Source organism: Myxocyprinus asiaticus, chromosome 33, assembly GCF_019703515.2.
Source record: "Myxocyprinus asiaticus isolate MX2 ecotype Aquarium Trade chromosome 33, UBuf_Myxa_2, whole genome shotgun sequence".
Classification (NCBI taxonomy): Eukaryota; Metazoa; Chordata; class Actinopteri; order Cypriniformes; family Catostomidae; genus Myxocyprinus; species Myxocyprinus asiaticus.
In genome coordinates this window covers 11,475,787-11,493,227 of record NC_059376.1, presented here as the reverse complement: position 1 = coordinate 11,493,227, position 17,441 = coordinate 11,475,787, and the positions used below count along the sequence as shown (strand labels likewise).

The 17,441-nt window shown below is 41.8% G+C and overlaps 1 protein-coding gene across 2 annotated transcripts in view; it reads left to right on the top strand.

Annotated features, from left to right (window-relative positions):
• LOC127423953 (intermembrane lipid transfer protein VPS13A-like) overlaps positions 1-17,441 on the top strand; it is an 86,243-nt gene that overhangs the window by 25,639 nt on the left and 43,163 nt on the right. For both annotated transcript variants that reach the window (XM_051668671.1, XM_051668670.1), the window contains exons 24-32: positions 7,514-7,598; positions 7,745-7,914; positions 13,143-13,299; positions 13,452-13,531; positions 13,608-13,667; positions 13,838-14,024; positions 16,075-16,191; positions 16,272-16,375; positions 17,130-17,297. In XM_051668671.1, coding sequence (XP_051524631.1) covers positions 7,514-7,598; positions 7,745-7,914; positions 13,143-13,299; positions 13,452-13,531; positions 13,608-13,667; positions 13,838-14,024; positions 16,075-16,191; positions 16,272-16,375; positions 17,130-17,297 — 1,128 coding nt within the window. The remainder of the gene's footprint in view (positions 1-7,513; positions 7,599-7,744; positions 7,915-13,142; positions 13,300-13,451; positions 13,532-13,607; positions 13,668-13,837; positions 14,025-16,074; positions 16,192-16,271; positions 16,376-17,129; positions 17,298-17,441) is intronic.

Sequence of the window (17,441 nt, the reverse complement as noted above, 5' to 3'; positions counted from 1 at the left end):
AAAAAATGAACTGGCTCTGCGTTTAGATATAAAGCATCTTCCTTTAATAGACAAATCTATTCCTAGTTTTAAAGAAAATATTACCATTGGTACGACCATGAATTCTTGGTGGAAGGCACAGGACTTATTACATTTCAATCTGGAACCATCAAACCACACACCAATATGGCACAACCCAATGTTTTTTGTGAATAATAAAACCATTTATTTTCCAACATGGAGTCAGAGAGGAGTAGCCAGCCTTGGCCATCTATACAGTGATGGCCTGTTCATGACATTTGACATTATTCAGTCAAAATACAACATCCCCATTCAAACTGATTTTCAATATATACAATTCAAAGAAGTCATAAAAAAATCAGTCGGCCTTGGCACTCTGAAAAACTGTAACTCTCCCATCTATCAAGTCCTAGCATCCCTAAAATCAAAGAAACTACTGTTACAAATATATAAATTAATAATATCCACAAACAAAAACATAGTAGCTCCAATCCAACAGTGGATTGCTGACATTGGTACAGACCATAATATCAACTGGCAAGCAGTTTGCAACAACATATACTCCATGTCTTGCAATAGCAAAATTCAAATAATCCAGTACAAGAATATCCATAGAACACATATCACAACATAAAAACTTCACCGCATGGGTTACATACAAAATAACATCTGTCCACATTGTCCAGCCTATACCGATTATTATTTTAATGCTTTCTGAGTTTGTCCACATGAATAATACTTTTGGTCAGAGGTCATGAGCAGGCTATCAGAGATTCTTGTCATCAGCATCCCAGTTTGTCCCATAATAGTTTTACTTGGAGACGTGTCTACATTACAAATGTCTAAACATCTCATGCCATTCTTATTAATTTCATTGACTGTTGAAAAAAAAAACACATTTTACTCAACTGGAAAGACAGAACAAAACTTTCACTAAATCACTGGCTCAGTTTGTTATCAGTGCACTCCAATCTGGAAAAATTTAAGGCTACTCACGTAACTCTGGTTCTCTGATAACAGGAGTGAGGTATCTCACTATGGGATTCGCCTCAGGCATATCAGACATTGGAAGCAATGGCATCACGTCTGTCAGCCGACAAAGCAATCACAGCAGTGATAAGGGATCCCCACCTCCCTATAAAAGACACTGCCAAAGGTCTCTTCTTCATTCTCCACATATCTCTTCTCCGTGCAACAGCAAGGAGGGAAGTGTGGTGAGATACCTCACTTCTGTTATCAGAGAACCGGGGTTACGTGTGTAACCTAAAGTTCTCTTTCTAACATTCATTCGGTATCTCGCAATGGGATATAGTCAACTCCCGTATTGCAGATCGTATCAATCTCTGCTTGCTGCCATGAGCAGTAGCAGTAGATCGTCTAGTTAAGCAGACACCCTGAGACCCGTTAATCTCAGTGACGTTAGCACTGCTTCCACACACTTGCTGAACACTCTCGGTGCTAAGGACAGTCCAAAAGGCACCGTCAAAAAGTCGTAGGCTACTTCCTGATAAGCAAACCTTAGGAATTTTCTGTGTGACGGGTAAACGCCAATGTGAAAATATGCGTCTTTCAGATCGACTGATGTAAACCAATCTCTGGAACGAACAAATTGAGAGAGCGTTTTGAGCATGAGGATTTTGAATTTGTACCTTCTGAGGTGTTTGTTGAGGTTCTGCAAGTCCAGAATGGGACGGAGACCTCCCCCTCTCTTGGGGATGCCGAAATACCTAGAGTAAAAGCCCTGATGGCTGTCCTCCGCCGGCACCACCCTTATAGCTCTTTTGCTCAGCAAATTGGCTATTTCCTCCAAAATCTGAGCTGACTCACCCTCCGCTGTTGACATTAACACCTTGTTGAAGAGAGGTGGTTTAAGCAAATTGCAGGCGATAACCCCGTTCTATTGTAGATAAAACCCAGAGTGGACTGCGCATACGCGCTGGGGCCCGTTGTAGCTCTCACTCACCGATGTTTCTGCGGCATCATCTAGCAGTGGTTCTGGGGATTGCAGCTCTAAATTAGACATTATTTGAGAGCTTTTTGAGTTTATTTTCTCACATTGCTGTGCCCTTGGCCCACTGCCTGTGGACTCAAGATGGCACCGAGTATAGCTGCTGCGTTGCGAGCTCAGAAACAACATTGTAGTTTTTTGTTTGTTTTGTTTACAATTCTTATGTTTTTTTTGTCTTGGATGTTGTCCTCCTTATTGCCTACGACAGACAAACACTTTTGGACATTGGTTCTGCAATTACACACCGTAAACCGGACTTCAAATTCCTCAATGCCGACCCACTGTTTACAAACACGCCAGCGGAGCCCTTTGTCTGGGCTACCCGGACCCCCATCATCAGCAAATGCTTTGAGAGACTAATCAGATTACATCTGCTCTGTGCTGCCTGCCTCACTGGACTCACTGCCGTTTGCTTACCGCAACAACCGCTCCACTGATGATGCCATTGCATCTACACTACACACTGCTCTCTCCCACCTGGAGAAAAGGAACACTTATGTAAGAATGCTGTTTGTAGACTACAGCTCAGCATTCAACACCATAGTGCCCTCCAAGCTTGATGAGAAACTCCAGGCTCTGGGCTTAAACAGCTGGATCCTGGACTTCCTGTCAAGCAGATGCCAGGTGGTACGAATGGGCAGTAACATCTCCTCATCACTGACCCTCAACACTGGAGCCCCGCAGGGCTGTGTTCTTAGCCCACTCCTGTATTCCCTGTACACACATGACTGTGTGGCAACACATAGCTCCAATGCCATCATTAAATTTGCTGATGATACGACGGTGGTAGGTCTGATCACTGACAAGTTGAATGAACCGCCACATCCTCACAAGGTTCTACACCAGCACTGTAGAGAGCATCCTGACTGGCTGCATCTCCGCTTGGTACGGCAATAGCTCCGCCCACAACCGCAAATCCCTGCAAAGGGTGGTGCGAACTGCCAGACACATCATCGGAGGTGAGCTTCCCTCCCTCCAGGACGTATACACCAGGCGGTGTGTGAAGAAAGCTCAGAGGATCATCAGAGACTCCAGCCACCCGAGCCATGGGCTGCTCTCACTGCTACCATCAGGCAGGCGGTATCGCAGCATCAGGACCCGCACCAGCCAACTTCATGACAGCTTCTTCCCCCAAGCAATCAGACTTTTGAACTCTTGATCTCTCACGATCAATATACATCAGCACTGCACTTTATTAATCTTATTATCTCACACTGGACTGTCATAAATTATATTCTCTTAACAACACACTGGCAACTGACTCTCAACTGACAGCCTGAATGACAGTACAATACAATACAACCTACTGTACATTTTATAGATACTATATGTACTATTTTTTTTATTGTATAATGTGTATTCTATATTGTGTGTATTGTATAATGTACATTGTATGTTATTATTTGTATATTGTGTTGTGTAATTATGTGTATATTAGATTTTAAATTGTGTTGTGTAGATTTGATGTTTATTGTAGATTGGCATATGTCTCATCACTGTCACGACTGCTCTGTTGTTCGGAACTGCACCCAAGAATTTCACACACTATTGCATTTGTGTATATGGTTGTGTGACAATAAAAGTGATTTGATTTAATTTGATTTTGATAGAGAATCGTTTCATTTTTGTCACACTCATGTTTTCATGCAAATTGTCCTCCTCTCTCTTTTCTGACCCTGTGGGTTGAGAGGGGAAATGCAAACTGAGAGGCTCTGGGGGAACTGGTGCCAACACTCTCCTTAAACACTTTTTGCAAGAGCTGTACAACATGAAACTTAATTTTCGCTGGTTTAGGTCCTGAATCTAGATTGCCCACCTCTAAAATGGGTTGGGAACCCAGAACGTGATGGCTGCGGAGCTCGAGCAGTGACTTTTCAGGGAAGGCAAGTTTCAAACACCTTCCCATCTTTCTTCTTTAAATCGCACTGCTGCCGCATCGTAGATACTGTAGCCCCCAAAAGGCTTTTGGTTCCACCGGGGTCTCCAGGAAGTCTGTCTTCTCTTTCTCAGACAAGCCCGACAAACCCAGCCAAAGAGCCTGTTCGCCCACGACGGTGAGACCCAAGCTGTAGCCGCAGCTCTGGATGGCTCCTCTTGACGCAGTGATGCAGATCTCTTCCCACAATGCCGCATCTGGCAACCCCGTTTCAATTTGCTGCCCCATCTCCTCCATCAGCTCGGCTTGATACGCTGTGAGGAGCAAGGTGGCATTCATTAAGAGCCCTTATGGCTAAGGCTGAAGATCGATAGATCTTCTGATAAATGGAAGCCGACAATCTCTCCGTCCATCCCGGCAATGAAGGGGAAGTGGACGAAAAGGCCACCCGGCGATCGGGGTGGAGGTGATTCGCCACCAATGCCTCGACCGGAGTGGGGCTGGACATCCCTAGATCATCCATCCCATGCACATCCAGCCTAGAGAAACTTTTAACAGGTACTCTATGATAAAACGGCTTGTCCCAAAAGCGTTGCATCGCCGCGATGCACACTGGGATGGCAGGAATCACGGCAGTCGGCAGCCGTTTACCGTCATACAGGTCTCTCTCTGAACCTTGGCCTGCCTGCTGTGATGGCCACTCGATGGAGAGTTTTGCTGCCGCCCATCTGCATATTTCAACCAGGTCCAGCTCTCCCTGGACAGGAGAGAGGGACGTGTCCATTGCGCTTCCCGGCCGAGAATGAGCGGGGAGAATAGCATCATCCTCATACTCCTCGCCATCGTCCTCCAAAAGGCGATCATCATCGTAATCCTCTTTCTAATTTTCCCTGTCCCCCGCCAAAGGGGGAGATTTAAACTTCATCCATTAAATTGCCCCAGCTGCGCTGTTGCTGTTGCTGCAGCTGGGGTGGGGGTCTTTCTCCGCTGGGGACGGAGAAAAACAGGGATCCCCATTATTCGATGTTGCGACCCATATCCTCCTTTCCAAAACTTGTCGTATGAACTGGCAACAGTGCAGGCAACACTCGGGATTAGCGAGTGCAGCCTGTGCATGTCTGTCCCAGAGACCCAGGCGATACATAGTGGGTGGGAATCCTTGGGCAAGATCATAGATCCACACGCGCACAGATGGGAGGGATCCTTTCCCTTCGCTCCGCTGCCCGGTGAGCTTGCAGTTGCCATGACAGAAACCTGAACTCAAGAGCACAGAGCCATTTCACCACAACGTGCTACTCGATTCTGTGTTAATCCCCGGTTCTCTTCTTAATGTGACAGGACCAACCGATCTGCCACATCACCCTAACGTGCAGGAGAGAGTAGAATCTATAACTGCTTTTAACTCTACCGAAATAAAAACACGTAAACCCACCTTGACGCGCTGGTTTACAACACCCAGAGAAACAATATCAACACAGCAGAAAAGTATATTCACTTCGACAGTGAATATATTTGCAAAAGTAAAAGCTCTGCGACGTACCTGAACAGCTCATCTAACGAACCGTTTAGCGACCACACTTTGCGAGTCCTGACTTTTATAGGAAGGTGGGTTTCCCTTATCACTGCTGTGATTGGTCTGTCCACTGACAGACATGGTGTCATTGCTTCCAGTGTCTGATACACCTGAGGTGAATCCCATAGTGAGATTCCGAACGAACGTTAGAAAGAAAACGAACTGCATCCATACACAATAACAATGAACCCTTCAAACAGACCTGGTCCCCATTTTTTTCAATACTTAGAGAACTGATTTCTCCTCCTCACATATCATGATAAACCCATGACTGCATCAGTGTTGTGCTCCATTATATTAATTGAAATCCAGCGTGTCTGTGTGTGTGTGTGTGTGTGTGTGTGTGTATATATATATATATATATATATATACATATTTTTTTTTTTACATATGTGTGTATATGGATATGTATGTGTGTATGTATGTACTGTATATGTATAAATATGTATGTGTGTATACATAATAGTATACGTAATAGTATTGTCAATAATGTTAATGTATGTTATTTTTGTCAGTGATATATATCATTGACAAAAATAACACACATTAACATTATTGACGATACTATTGTTAAAACTAACACTGTTGTACATTTCATACATTTACACACATCTTGTACAATCACATGCATACCGCACATTCACATACACCTAACACAAATAATAGCAGACAGAGTGAAAGGAAACAAATGGGAAGGAAGGAGTACAGATGAGGAGGGGATGATCGCATTTGGAGTTCTGTCTGGATCACTATAGCCTCCAGACACTTTATGGGAGAAGTAGTCTTGCCTCATTCATCTTAACACATTCCACCGCTTCTTCTCCAATCCAAGAGCTTCAAGGTGCACAGGTATAGACAGTGAGTATACTCTCCCTGGTGGCAGTGTACTGGCCACACCGGCTGCAGTGACCCACGGTGAATGAGACACTTCACACTTAGATGCACCACAATGGCATCCAAGGATAACAAACCAGCTCTCTGAAGACATGGCTCCGACCCCAGATGGGACTACGGAGGTGCCGGCCACACTGACTGTGGAAACTCAGATGGAGGGGGGCCACTGCAAATTCAGAGAAAAGGCTGAATTAATGAGGACAAAAATATTGCATAAGGGGGCGGTAGTGATCCAGACAGAGTAATATATGCAAAATATCACCTTTCTCTTTCTCCCACTACACCAAAACTGCATTTCATATATACCTAAAGATACTAAATATTCCACACAAACCACAAATATCTAATCATCCGAAACACTGTGTTTATATTATGTGTATTATTGTTAAATTCAAAAAAAAAAAAAAAACAGTGTGGTTATCTGAGTTACCGTCGCCTTTCTGTCAGCTCGAACCATTCTCCATTGACCTCTCTCATCAGCAAGGTGTTTCTGTCCGCAGGACTGCCACTCACTGGATGTTTTTTTATTTTTTTTTTTATTTCGGCACCATTATGAGCAAACTCTAGAAACTGTTGTGCGTGAAAATTCCAGGAGATCAGCAATTACAGAAATACTGAAACCAGTCTGACTGGCACCAAAACTCATGCCATGGTCGTAATCACTGAGACCACATTTTCCCCCATTCTGATGGTTGATGTGAACATTAACTGAAGCTCCTGACCCATATCTGCCTGATTTTATGCATTGCGCTGCTGCCACACGATTGGCTGATAAGATAATTGCATGAATATGTAGGTGTACAGGTGTGCGTAATAAAGTGCTCAGTGAATGTATAGATGCTTTTATATTTCAGGAAGGGGGTCCCTGGCAAGGAGGTCATCATATCTTTTTTTTTTTTTTTTTTTTTTTGCATTGGAAAGTTTGAAAACCCCTGGCTTATCACTAATTCTGAAGCTTAATGATGTTTTGTTAGGCCTTCCTGTTACTACACAAACCCATTTCAGTGCTTCTGCCAGGTCTAGATTTGGCCAAACCTGAGATTTTAAATAAAGGACCACCAGGCCATTCAGTGTTCTGTAGTTGTGTTGGGGTTTTTGATGTTCCTGTTTTTGTGTATGTGTACAAACAAGTAAGTCATATATTTACTTTAATCTCTTTAGATGTCCAAACAAGGGAACACCCCTCAGCTCACGCCCCGAAGACCAGCCATAGATGACCTGCGTGCATCAATCATATACGGCTCAGGTCTTATATACATACTCACAGTCATAGTAGTCATACAAACATGTGTACATGTTTTAAAGGAAAGATGTAATACTATCTCCACATCCCTTTTAATCTGCCCTATAAATCCAATATTAAAACATTGTGATTTGTTTGTTTTTTATCAGATGAGGAGTTGTTCTTCGATGCTCCCAGCTCACCGATAGAAGATTTGCCGTTCTTTGAGGCTTCATCAGACTCTCTGCTCAGTTCTGCCTCTGAAAAGCGTCTGTCCATGGTGCTGAAAGACCCCAAAAAGAATATGACTGAGTTCCTCATGACATTTGAGATCAACAAGGTCTGATTATGCCCTTATTAACATGCCCTGTCACAATGCTGCACATGACAAACTTTAGAGACACAAGTCACTGAACTTGTAGTTTAAAAATGTATTTCTTTATTTTCCTCAGAGATCATGGAAAACTTATCAGGGAATTTTTATTTTTTAATTGTGTAAAAGTCATGGAGGAGTGAACTTTCATATACACTGCAAATACAGGTGCATCTCAATAAATTAGAATGTCGTGGAAAAGTTAATTTATTTCAGTAATTCAACTCAAATTGTGAAACTCGTGTATTAAATAAATTCAATGCACACAGACTGAAGTAGTTTAAGTCTTTGGTTCTTTTAATTGTGATGATTTTGGCTCACATTTAACAAAAACCCACCAATTCACTATCTCAAAAAATTAGAATATGGTGACATGCCAATCAGCTAATCAACTCAAAACACCTGCAAAGGTTTCCTGAGCCTTCAAAATGGTCTCTCAGTTTGGTTCACTAGGCTACACAATCTGCTGATCCGACAGTTGTCCAGAAGACAATCATTGACACCCTTCACAAGGAGGGTAAGCCACAAACATTCATTGCCAAAGAAGCTGGCTGTTCACAGAGTGCTGTATCCAAGCATGTTAACAGAAAGTTGAGTGGAAGGGTAAAGTGTGGAAGAAAAAGATGCACACCAACCGAGAGAACCGCAGCCTTATGAGGATTGTCAAGCAAAATCGATTCAAGAATTTGGGTGAACTTCACAAGGAATGGACTGAGGCTGGGGTCAAGGCATCAAGAGCCACCACACACAGACGTGTCAAGGAATTTAGCTACAGTTGTCGTATTCCTCTTGTTAAGCCACTCCTGAACCACAGACAACGTCAGAGGCATCTTACCTGGGCTAAGGAGAAGAAGAACTGGACTGTTGCCCAGTGGTCCAAAGTCCTCTTTTCAGATGAGAGCAAGTTTTGTATTTCATTTGGAAACCAAGGTCCTAGAGTCTGGAGGAAGGGTGGAGAAGCTCATAACCCAAGTTGCTTGAAGTCCAGTGTTAAGTTTCCACAGTCTGTGATGATTTGGGGTGCAATGTCATCTGCTGGTGTTGGTCCATTGTGTTTTTTGAAAACCAAAGTCACTGCACCCATTTACCAAGAAATTTTGGAGCACTTCATGCTTCCTTCTGCTGACCAGCTTTTTAAAAATGCTGATTTCATTTTCCAGCAGGATTTGGCACCTGCCCACACTGCCAAAAGCACCAAAAGTTGGTTAAATGACCATGGTGTTGGTGTGCTTGACTGGCCAGCAAACTCACCAGACCTGAACCCCATAGAGAATCTATGGGGTATTGTCAAGAGGAAAATGAGAAACAAGAGACCAAAAAATGCAGATGAGCTGAAGGCCACTGTCAAAGAAACCTGGGCTTCCATACCACCTCGGCAGTGCCACAAACTGATCACCTCCATGCCACGCCGAATTGAGGCAGTAATTAAAGCAAAAGGAGCCCCTACCAAGTATTGAGTACATATACAGTAAATGAACATACTTTCCAGAAGGCCAACAGTTCACTAAAAATGTTTTTTTTATTGGTCTTATGATGTATTCTAATTTTTTGAGATAGTGAATTGGTGGGTTTTTGTTAAATGTGAGCCAAAATCATCACAATTAAAAGAACCAAAGACTTAAACTACTTCAGTCTGTGTGCACTGAATTTATTTAATACACGAGTTTCACAATTTGAGTTGAATTACTGAAATAAATGAACTTTTCCACGACATTCTAATTTATTGAGATGCACCTGTACAACCCCAATTCTGAAAAAGTTGGACTATGAAAAAGGACAAACAAAAAGTAGTGATTTGTGAATTATATTCACCATTTGCCATATTGAAAGCACTACAACTACACATTATATGAATATTTTACCTTGTGAATTTTTTATTTTTTTTTAAATGTACAGTAATTTCAAATCGGATGATTACAACACACTCAAAACAAGTTGAGACAGGGGCAATTTAAGACTAATAACAATTTAGGAGGCCTGGGTAGCTCAGCAAGTAAAGACGCTGACTGCCACACCTGGAGTCGCAAGTTCGAATCCAGGGCGTGCTGAGTGACTCCAGTCTGGCTTCCTAAGCAACCAATTGGCCCGGTTGCTAGGGTGGGTAGGGTCACATTGGGTTAACCTCCTCGTGGTCGCTATAATGTGGTTCTCGCTCTCAGTGGGGCGTGTGGTTAGTTGTGCGTGGATGCCGCGGAGAATAGCGTGAAGCCTCCACACGCTAGGTCTCTGCGGTAACGCACTCAACAATCCACGTGATAAGATGCGTGGATTGACGTCTCAGACGCCGAGGCAACTGAGACTCCTCCTCCGCCACCCGGATTGAGGCGAGTCACTACGCCACCACGAGGACTTAGAGCGCATTGTGAATTGGGCATTCCAAATTGGGGAGAAAAGGGGAGAAAATTACCCCCCCCCCCAAAAAAAAAGAATAATAACAATTTGATGATTTGAAATAACATTGTTATGATGTTGAGCATGTCACCCACTACATGCACAATATAGTTCAAAGATTCAAGGAATCTGGTAAAATCTCGGTGCGTAAAGTGAAAGGCCCGAAAACCACTTCTGAATGGTTGTGATCTCTGATCCCTCAGATGTCTCTGTCTTAAAAAACGTCATTAATCTCTAATGGATATCATGAAAATGGGCTTGGGACTACTTTAGTAAACCTTTGTAAATCAACACCACTCGCCGCTGCATCCACACGTCCCTGCATTTTCCAAGACAACTTCAAACCACTTACTGCCCGGATACAAGGGCATGGCTGCGTAAGCAGAGAGTGCGGGTGCTGGATTAGCCTGCCTGCAGTCCTAATCTGTCTCCAATTGAGAATATGTGGTGCATTATGAAGCACACCATACGGCAACGAAGGCCCCATACAATTGTGCAGCTGAAGACCTACATAAAGGATGAATGGGGGAAAATTCCACTTTCTAAACTTAACAAACTTGTGTCTTCAGTGTCCAGATGCTTAACTGTTATTAGAAGTACTGGTGATGTTTCACTGTGGTAAACACTCGACTATCCCAACTTTTTTGGAGCATGTTGCAATCATCTGATTTGAAATTACTGTACATTTAAAATAAACAATGAAATTCACAAGGTAAAACATTCATGTAATGTGTAGTTGTTGTACTTTCAATATAGCAAAGGGTGAATATAATTTACAAATCACTACTTTTTGTTTTTATTAGCAATATTCGTATTGTCCCAACTTTTTCGGATTGAGGTTGTATATAAAAAATATGTATATATTTAATTGACTAGCCCTAAGCCACAGTGATGTTCAATTTGAAAGCTAACCATTCTTTTCAGTGAATCAGTCAAATCCGTCTAATGAGTCATTGGTGGATTAGTCTAAATTATTTTATCTAAATGATTTTAAAGAAACTTTCCAGTAATCACAAACATCTGAAAATGTCATGGACAAGTTATAGAAATGTATTGGTCAAAATTTTGGGAAAATCTAAGTATTGTCTGGTAACATTAAAAAGAACTGTCAGAATATAGATTTTGTTCATTTGAAATTACATTGGAAAGAAAAAGTATGTGAACTCTGGATTTACCTGCATTTATGTATAAATTTGTCTTAAAATCTGGTTTGATCTTCATCTAAGTTACAATAATGAACAAACACAATCTGTTTTAACCAATAACACACAAAATATTGTATTGTTCTTGTACATATTGAATACATCATTCAAACATTCACAGTGTAGGGTGGAAAAAGTATATGAACCCCTAGGCTAATGATGCCAACAAACGCTAATTAGAGTCAGGAGTTGGCAAACCTGGCATCCAATTAATGAAACGAGATTGGAGGTGTGGGTTAGAGCTACTTTGACTTATAAAAAGCACTCACCATTTCAACATTTTGAGTTTGCTATTCACAAGAAGCATCTGCTGATGTGGACCATGCCTCAATAAAGAGATCTCAGAAGACCTATGATCAAGAATTGTTTCTTTACGTAAAGCTGGAAAGGGTTACAGAGTTGTCTTGAAGAGCTTAGATATTCATCTGTCCACAGTTAGAAAAAATTGTCTGTAAATGGAGACTATTTAGTTCTGTGGCTACTCTCCCTAGAAGTGGCCATCCAGCCAAGATGACTCAAAGGGCAAACCGCAGAATGCTCAATAAGGTAAAAAAGAACCCTAGAGTGACAGCTAAAGACTTGAAGTAATCATTGGAACTGGTTAACATCTCTGTTCATGAGTCGACTATATGGAAAACATTCATGTCCATGGCAGGACACCACGAAGGAAGCCGCTGCTTTCCAACAAAAACATTGCTGCACTCCTGAAGTTAGCCAAAGACCACCTTGACACTCCACAACACTACTGGGAAAATGTTTTGCGGACTGTTGAAACTACAATTGAATTGTGTGGGAAGAGCACGCAGCACTACGTATGGTGTAAAAAGGGCAGAGCATACCAACATGAAAACATCACCCAAAGGAGAAGTATGGTGGGGGGAGCATCATGATTAGGGGCTGCTTTGCTGCTTCTGGGCCTGGACTGCTTGACATCATCGAGGGAAAAATTAATTCACAAGTTTAACAAGATATCCTACAGGATAATGTCAGGGTGGCTGTGTGCCAGCTGAAGCTCGGTAGAAGTTGGGTGATGCAGCAGGACAATGACCCTAAACATCGAAGTAAATCCACTACAGAATGGCTTCAAAAAAATAAAACACAACTTTTGGAGTGACCCAGTCAGAGCCCAGACCTTAACACAATAGAGATGTTGTGGAATGACTTCAAGAGAGCCGTTCACACCAGACATCCTAAGAATATGGCTGAGCTGAAGCAGTTCTGTAAGGAAGAATGGTCCAAAATTCCTTCTGAACGTTGTGCAGGTCTTATCTGCAGCTACCGGAAACGCTTGGGTGAGGTTATTGCTGCCAAACGAGGATCAACCAGTTATTAAATTCGAGGGTCCAGTTACTTTTTCCACAGCACTGTGAATGTGGGATGTGTTCAATGAAGTTGTGTGTTGTTAGTTTAAGCACTACAGTGTTTGTCTATATTTATGACTTTGATGAAGATGAGATCACATTTTATGACCTGTTAATGCAGAAAACCAGCTAATCAGCTAATCACATGCTTATTCTTGTCACTGTATCTGAAGACTTAAAGCATCTTAAATCATAATTTTCACTCAGGTGACACCTTTCCCCTCACTTTTTCCCCCATTAGCTTTCCATTCAGCTGTGTCGCCTGTCAAAGGGGCAGGAAGTGACCATTCTACATCTGTTTATTGATGGTTTAGGAACTCAACTCAAACTCTGCACCTTTGATATGTCCTCATACACCTTCCTTCGTGAGATTTGCCTTGAGTGTTCAGAGTACTTGGGTAAGTGTGCATAAGGTGATTGTGATTATGTCAGACATGATCCTGAATGGTGTTCAAGCCCCTAACCCTAGCGAGCCACCCCCTCCCTGCCATAAAACTATAATAAATATTCAAAATGGAAACTTGTGAGATCTTTGTGTGTTTGTGTAAAGATTCTGAGGACAAGAAAGTTCACCTTATCACCACTCTGGACAACACTGAGGAAGATCTGCTTACTTTAGAATATATCAAGGTAAATTTTCTCTGCTAAAAGTGATAGATTACATGTAAAAGATACACATTAACACTGACACTCTGTTCTTTCCCAGGCTGACAAAAATGCGCCAGATTTTAAAACCGCGTATAAAAACACAGAGCAACTAATCAAGGTAAGCTTGTTCACCAGTCAGAGCTCAGCATTTCTCATTAGTTGATGAGAAAGCTAATCATATCCTTATAATGACTGGATACTAGTTGCAAATCTTTGTAGAACTGAATTTCTTGGACACTCCACTCGGCATGATTGAAGAAAATAATTTATCTTTGGTCTTTGTAACAGGTGAATTTCTCCTCACTGGACGTGCACCTGCACACTGAGGCGCTCCTCAACTCAATAAATTTCCTGAATAACCTCCTCCCACCTCTGAAGAAGGAGACACAAGAGGAGCAGCCCATCCTACCAAAGGAGGAAGAGGGAGAGGAAGAGGAGGCAAAAATAGAGGAGTCTGCTGTTACCAAGAAATCCAGTAAATTTAATTCCCTTTTTTAATTCAGACTTATCTCTGGGGGGCCTGGGTAGCTCAGTAAGTAAAGACGCTGACTACCACCCCTGGCGTCGCGAGTTCGAATCCAGGGCGTGCTGAGTGACTCCAGGCAGGCTTCCTAAGCAACCAAATTGGCCCGGTTGCTAGGGAGGGTAGAGTCACATAGGGTAACCTCCTCGTGGTCGCTGTGTGGTTGTGTGGTTCTCGCTCTCAGTGGGGCACGTGGTGAGTTGTGCGTGGATGCCGTGGAGAATAGTGTGAAGCCTCCACACGCGCTATGTCTCCGCGGTAACGCGCCCAACAAGCCACGTGAAGAGATGCGTGGATTGACGGTCTCAGACGTGGAGGCAACTGAGATTCGTCCTCCGCCACCTGGAATGAGGCGAGTCACAAGCCACCACGAGGACTTAGAGCGCATTGGGAATTGAACATGCCAAATTGGGGAGAAAAGTAGAGGAAAAAAAACTTATCTCTGAAAATCCATCAGGTGATATGGAGTATTGCAATTTTTTATTCTCTGACATTTTTCTTAACATTTAAAGGTGCAGTATGTAAGATTCAGAAACCCTTGTTATTAATGACACCTGTAGCTGTTAAGTGAACTGCAGCTGCCTGTTACTCGTGATCGAGCGCACACACTCCATAGGGACGCGAGTATCATCCAAAAGAGACTGAATGTGATTCACCGGCATCGTGCTGACAGATGAGGTAGCATAATTAAAATTTCACAGTTATGATTGTTTTACTACAAACTTTGAGACTGTATATTATATTTGACTCTCCAGTGCTGGAACAGGGCTAAAACAAAGTGTGGATACAGTAATCACTTTTCTTTGCATGACACTTTGACTGCATTTATACGATAGCCTATGTCGGCATTAGCTAGCTAGCCAGCTTTATCAATAGCTGTTAGCTAAATTTGGTGGATGATGACAGTAGCTGTTTATAAAATAGACTGTACATTATAAATATGTTGACACAATTCAGTATTGATGTGATTCCATTTTGATATATCGATGCGCTATTGTTTTATAATCATAGAATGTATATATTTTCTTTATAACTAAGTTACATTACACTAATGAATGGAGCTTTTTGCATTATCTTGAACATTGTCTAGCATTCATTTCATGTGTTATTGTAGTTTACCTTGCTGAATAATTACAGATTAACATTATGTCAGTTACTGTGAATCAGCATACCTGACTTTTAGTATAAAGAGAAGATAGTTTAAATTATTTGAAAGTTACAAAGCAAGGTAGCTTGCAATTCGTCAGCGTTAGCAGGCAAGATCAAGTTAGCTAAAATTACACAGATCAATCCTTATGGCACTATATTTCACATGCTTTGCAGTTATGTAAGCTTACCTGTCCAATAAGAAGAACGCCAATTCAGGGTCAGTTTTGATCCCCAAAACCGAACGAAGGTCCCTCCAGGAATCAAATGCCCTGCCGATGTTCACTCTAGTTTACGCTCGACCAAGATCACATTCCCTCTTAGCCAGATGGGATTCAGTAAATGTTTTTTTTTTTTGTGCTGGGAGCCGGATGTTTGCTGGATTCCATCTCTAAGATAACGTTACCTAGTGTTGCAGTTTGTTGTTGCTGTTGAGTAGCAGAAGAGAAGCTATTTCTGTCTGAGGCAAGGCTCTTGGGAGCGTGCATAAACGTCACATCCTTTGGATTTTCCCAGCAAAAGCGACCCGCTCCCTTCGCATTAAAAAACAGTCTACAGGCTTTAATAGGCAACCTAGGAAGTCCGGGAAGGGGTCATTTTTTAAGTTGCGTTACATGCCATTCACACATTGGCAAAAAAAAAAAAAAAAGGCGAATATTACATGAAAAATGTTATATATTGCACCTTTAACATTTATTGTTTTTTAATTTCCATTTTCCTGCCCATGGATTATAGCACTACTGGAAATCAAACCTGTCACATGCTTCTTTTCTTTTTTCTTTTTCTTTTTTTTTTTTTTTTGCATTTGATTCTCTTTCATTTTGTCATTTATCTCTTTTTGGTTATTCTCTTTTAGCCAGTAAGAAGTCAAAGTTTGAGGATGTGTTGAATTTGCACATTAGAGCAGATCTGAACTGTCTGAAGGTCTTCATAAGAGGAGAGAAAGCCAGAATCTCTGAGATCAGCATAGAGGGTAATACACAAGCATGAACAAATGTATACACAACAGACACACAAACAGGGGATATGTAAAAATATTTTGTCTCACATCAGGACTGGTTTCTGAAGTTCAGATGATGAAGAAGTCAGTGGAGATTCTGGCTAACCTGAAGAACATTGTCATTCTGGATTGTGACAAAGAGGCTTTATACAAAAAGGTAAAGCATGCTGAACTCAATGATAACAGATTATAGTATGAAAAGTAGATCGGAACTATTACCACGAATGCCCAGTTTCTCACTCTAAGTCCTCGTGGTGGTGTAGAGACTCGCCTCAATCCGGGTGGCGGAGGACGAATCTCAGTTGCCTTCATGTCTGAGACCGTCAATCCGCCGATCTCATCATGTGGCTTGTTGAGTGCGTTACCGCGGAGACCTAGCCCATGTGGAGGCTTCACGCTATTCTCCACGGCATCCACGCACAATTCACCACACGCCCCATTGAGAGCGAGAACCACACATTATAGCGACCACGAAGAGGTTACCCCATGTGTCTCTACCCTCCCTAGCGATCGGGCCAATTCGGTTGCTTCGGAGACCTGGCACCAGTACTATTCCTTAAATGTACTGTAAAAGATAGCTTTAGATGTTTTCTCAGCTTATTTTTGACTGTTTCCTATTAGTTTCTTGGATGTTTAAGGGCAATATATGAAATGCATATTTTGTGCAATGAGATTTACATTATTTTCGGCAAAATATTCTTTATCGATCTTTATAAATCACTTTATTAATTTGCCAAGAATATCATGATGCCACATCAATTTGTAAAAATTGTTAAAACTGTTTCAAAACTTAAAACTAGTTTTGCACTGCATAGTTGTGTGAACTGATTAATTTATCATTAAAAATAAGCTGACATTGTTCACTTTTTGTAAGCGGATATATTTTATGATGGATTGTTGATGTTGTGTAGGCAGTGTCCATTGCAGACAAGGAGGTGTTTGATTTCCGCATGGTGAATCACGTGGATGCCACAGAGGGGGACGCCTACACGGACATGCATATTGTGGACACTAGCGTCACTCTGACTGTGGGCTGTATTCAGGTCATTTTCCTCAACAAGTTTGTGTCTTCGATACTGGTGAGTGGTGTTCCACTTTCATGTACCAATGTATTTTACTCTCTGACTATGAATCTGAATAAAGTTAGTTTAATGAAATTAAATGAGTAGTGTTTTAGGGAAACAAAACCGTGACACAAAAACAGACAAAGATTTGTAATAGAA